Source organism: Mangifera indica, chromosome 4, assembly GCF_011075055.1.
Source record: "Mangifera indica cultivar Alphonso chromosome 4, CATAS_Mindica_2.1, whole genome shotgun sequence".
Taxonomy (NCBI): domain Eukaryota; kingdom Viridiplantae; phylum Streptophyta; class Magnoliopsida; order Sapindales; family Anacardiaceae; genus Mangifera; species Mangifera indica.
The window spans coordinates 8,751,549-8,755,978 of NC_058140.1; the positions used below are offsets into that span (position 1 = coordinate 8,751,549).

General features: G+C 32.8%; 1 protein-coding gene across 1 annotated transcript; it reads left to right on the forward strand.

Annotated features, from left to right (window-relative positions):
* Positions 1-539: 539 nt before the first annotated feature.
* Positions 540-2,992, forward strand: LOC123213399 ((3aS,4S,5R,7aS)-5-hydroxy-7a-methyl-1-oxo-octahydro-1H-indene-4-carboxyl-CoA dehydrogenase). Its single transcript, XM_044632831.1, is given in 7 exon segments — positions 540-745; positions 871-934; positions 937-1,082; positions 1,263-1,358; positions 1,745-1,890; positions 2,207-2,423; positions 2,546-2,992. Coding segments are annotated over 7 exon segments (987 nt in total). The 5' UTR covers positions 540-610; the 3' UTR covers positions 2,729-2,992.
* Positions 2,993-4,430: the final 1,438 nt, after the last annotated feature.

Here is a 4,430-nt window from a genome sequence, read left to right on the forward strand (position 1 = left end):
TGAAATTCCTCTTCAAATATATAAAAAAATAATAATAAATTAAAAGAAGAAGAAGAAGAAGAAACCCTTAATGAATGTTATATTTAGTGTATAATTTTTTAAAATCGTTACACTGTTTAAAATTGTTCAATCTCGACAATAAAATAAACCTATTTCTACAATTCAAATGTGAACTTCAGTATCTTTAATGTTTAAAGGATATTCTTGTAATTTCCTGTAAAGTATATATTGTTAAAAAAATTGAGATTTTGATTAATTTTTAATTATTTTGAATAAATTAATAGGATATTGCATTGCAATTTAACATTAGTTATTTTTATAGCCAAATTCGATCAGTCCTAATATTAAATTGACTTAGAATGAAGAGTCAGACTGACAACGAGACTAAAAATGAGTCAAAAAAATGATGGTTCCTAAAATAGCAGTAGCAACATCCTTTTAGAAAATATAAGGTGTTGAAATGCCATTCAGACAGACAAAGACAAAACAGAGTTGAGAAAACAGAGTTGCTCACTTCCACTTGGCTCTAAGCAATGTATCAGTAGCCAGTAGGTTATAAAAAGAGAAGAAGAGAAACAGAGACGCAAAAAAGTGAAAAGAAAGATAATAAATGGGTTGGAAAGGGATTCTGGGTTTTGAATATGGAATTGTTCAGGGGCCACTGGGACCTGATATTTCAGGTCCAGAGCTTGTAGCTGCTGTTGCTAATGCTGGTGGAATCGGTCTCTTAAGAGCCCCTGATTGGGTACTTCCAACTTCAACAACTCTTTTCTTCTTGTGATATGAGCAACTATATGAATTAAGTATCTTGTGTTTTGAATTTAATTTTCAAGCACTTTCTTTGATTTTCTCAAACATTTCTCTGAGCAGGAATCACCTGATCACTTAAGGGAGTTAATAGGGAAGACCAGAGCATTAACGGACAAACCATTTGGGTTGGTGTTGTTCTGGAATTCCCCCATGAAGAAAATATAAAGGCTATATTGAAAGAAAAAGTTGCAGTTCTGCAAATTTCATGGGGTAAATGTTCAAAAGAGCTTGTACACGAAGCTCATTGTGCTGGGGTAAAAATTGTTCCCCAAGTGAGTGTTGCAGCTACTTTTATGTTTCATCCAAAATCTGTTTGTTGAAATTCATATATGTAGTTGAATGGAAAGTACTCATTTACAGAGTTTATGTGAAGTATCAATAAGTGTATTCGGCTTTTTCCTGTGATTTTTTTCTGATGTATTTCATGAACTATAAATTGTTTCAAATTGGAGGTCGGGAGTTTTGATGAAGCTAAAAAAGCAATTGAAGCATGTGCAGATGCGATTATTGTCCAAGGACGGGAAGCCGGAGGGCATGTACTTGGTCAGGTGTGAATTCCCGTAGGTTTCATAAGTTTAATTGTGTTCCCATTTTCAACTAAATTGAAAAATTTAATTGCTGCTACCGGCAGAATACTAATTTCAATGTGATTTGATTTTGCTTTTGTTGCACGTTTCTCGAGTCATGCTCTCACATTATAGATTTCTCATTTGGTTAACGAAAGGAAAAGCATATAATGGATTTGTATGTTTTCTTGGTCAAAGAGTACCCAACGCCAGTCGTTTACTCTAGTGAATGAAGTGATATTCTACTTCTATTTAAGTCACAGTGGCACAGTTGATTGATAGTCTCCTGATAGTTTGATATGCAGTAAATTGAAGTTTTGATCGAGCTGGCTGACCGATCTGTCCTGTGGTGTTTGTTCTTTTTCTAGGATAGTATAATTTCATTGTTACCAAGGGTTGTTGATCTTGTCGGCGATCGAGATATTCCTGTAATAGCTGCAGGGGGAATTGCTGATGCTCGTGGTTACGTTGCCGCTCTGGCGCTTGGTGCTCGAGGTGTCTGCCTGGGAACAAGGTTAGTAAAAATTCAACTTACATAAGCATATTAAACTCCTTTCAGTTATCTAGCAATTTGTGTTGGTACTCATGCAAACTGTTGAAAGATTAGTACTACCATGTAAAAGATACATGAAAATGTGATAGCATCGAACTTTGCCTAATTTTTAATCAGATGTAAAATATATAATCAAATGATATAGCTAGCTTAGTAGATTATCTTAGCTGAGGCAATCACAGCAATTCTTCGCCTTAAGGTCTGCTGGATTTTTTCTTAGTACCTGTAATATATTTTTTTTAAACTGGCTAAAATTAAGCCTGCAAGTTAATTGCAGATTTGTTGCAAGTCTGGAAAGCAACGCGCATCCTACATACAAGAGGATGTTGGTTGAACTCGACGAAACCGAATATACCGATGTCTATGGCAGGGCAAGATGGCCTGCACCGCAACGCGCTCTGAGAACACCTTTCTTCAATAATTTGGGAACCATTCCTGCTGATGAAAATGAATTAAACCAGCCAGTGATTGGTCATTCAATAATTCATGGCATGGTGAGCTTAACTTAAGGTTTTTAGTTTTATCCTAACGCTGAAACGCAACGTAAGTCATGAATTCGTGGTAGCAGCAAAACTATGGACTTACATTATGATTGAGTTGTTTTGATTTTAAACAGGAGAAAGACGTTCGACGTTTAGCAGGTACTGTTCCAAATGAGTCGGCAACGGGTGATATTGAGAGTATGGCAATGTATGCCGGCCAAGGAACTGCTCTCATCAAAGAAATCTTACCTGCAGGAGAAATAATAAAGAGGCTGGTTGAGGGCGCTCAGCTTCTAATCCATAAACAATTTAATTAGTGGCCTGGGATTATGAAGGTGTCCAGCCTTGGTGATAAATTGGTTTGTATCCAAAATCGAGAGTTTCTCATAGCAGCTGGGGGATTTGTGAAATTTAAAGCTGAATTAGTAAATTTGGTAAACAAATAAAAAGATATAAATCATGGATTTATTTCATATGCGGCTTCAAAGATCAAACATGGATGTCAGTTTAAGTGACTTTGACCCATTAAAATGGTTGGCTGCATTTTTAATATATTGGGAAAGTTGAGGCCGTTTATTTTTTCTTATTATTTTTAATATGAATTAATAAAATTTTTAAATATATGGTATTTACATGATTATCAAATAATAGATATTAATTAAAATAGGTAAAAAAATTATTGTCTAAACGATTTTAGACAAACTTTTAATACATTTATTTTTCTAAACAAATTCATCATTTATTCTAATAATATATTTGTTCTTTAGCATAGCTTCCTTTCAGTCGTGTTCTTTCTTGACAAGAATAATGATAATACACTCTAGTAGTATATCATTACATTAACTACAAAATAGTTTGATAACTTATATAATGATAAATTGAAACTTTTGTTGAAAACTTATGGAAACTTCTACGTATAAAAGTTTAAAATTTTGAATGATGATTTCATATAGAGGTTTGGTTTTGTTTATTTCTTTAGTTACCAATTACATTAATTGTGTAAACAGTAAATATCTATTGTATTAGTTAAAGTAGAACAAGTTTTGATATAAGAACAAAATGGAAGGCAAAAATATGATTTTTTGGAAATCCGTGTGAGAATGTCTATATAAAAATAATTTATATAAAATAAATTTTATATAGAGCAAAAGAAATGCATGCACTCCCACTTTACATTAGCATTTGCATTTGAGCTCACACTTCGCACGCACACTCAATTTCCAAAAATTCGCATTTCTGCTTTCTGTTCTGATCATACATTAAAACTTATTTTACTTTGACTAATATAACAAATATTCACTATCTACACAATTAATGTAATTGGTAATTAAACAAAGAAACAAAATCAAACCTCTCTTAGAAATCAGCATTTAAAGTTTTAAACTTTTGTCTATGAAATTTTTCACAAGAAGTTTTCAATGAAATTTTCAATTTATTTTTATATAAGCTATCAAATTATTTTTTATTCAAAGTGATGATGTATTGCTGGAATGTATCATCGTTAGTTGTGTCGAGAAAGAATACAACTGAAAGGAAGGTATGCTAAAAAAAAAGGGTATTATTAGAATAGACGATGAATTTACTTAGAAAAGTAACTACATCAAAAGTTTGTATAAAAACATTTAAATGACATTTTTTTTTGCATATTTTAATTAATATCCCTCAAAATAATGTTTGTGGGTATTTCTATACCCTCAACATTATATATGTAAAGGAATAAGGTTGGTCTGAGCCATGCTAAAAATAGTTAAGCCTCATGTGTCACAAGTCGTGTCGGGTCAAGGTAATACGGTTCTTATGCACTCAAAGATAGATTTCAAGATGTGTTAAGGTTTGAATCCTCCTTAGATTTCTTAGTCCATTCAACCAAGGAAGAAAAACAAGAATGCAAGTGTTTGTGTGATAGATTATGACCTAGAAACAACCCAAGACTTAAAAGGATCATCATCGGTCAAGAAAGTCCACCACCAATTTTTGGCCACAAGAGAGAAAGGATAAAGGATTTAGTTGCACAAAGCA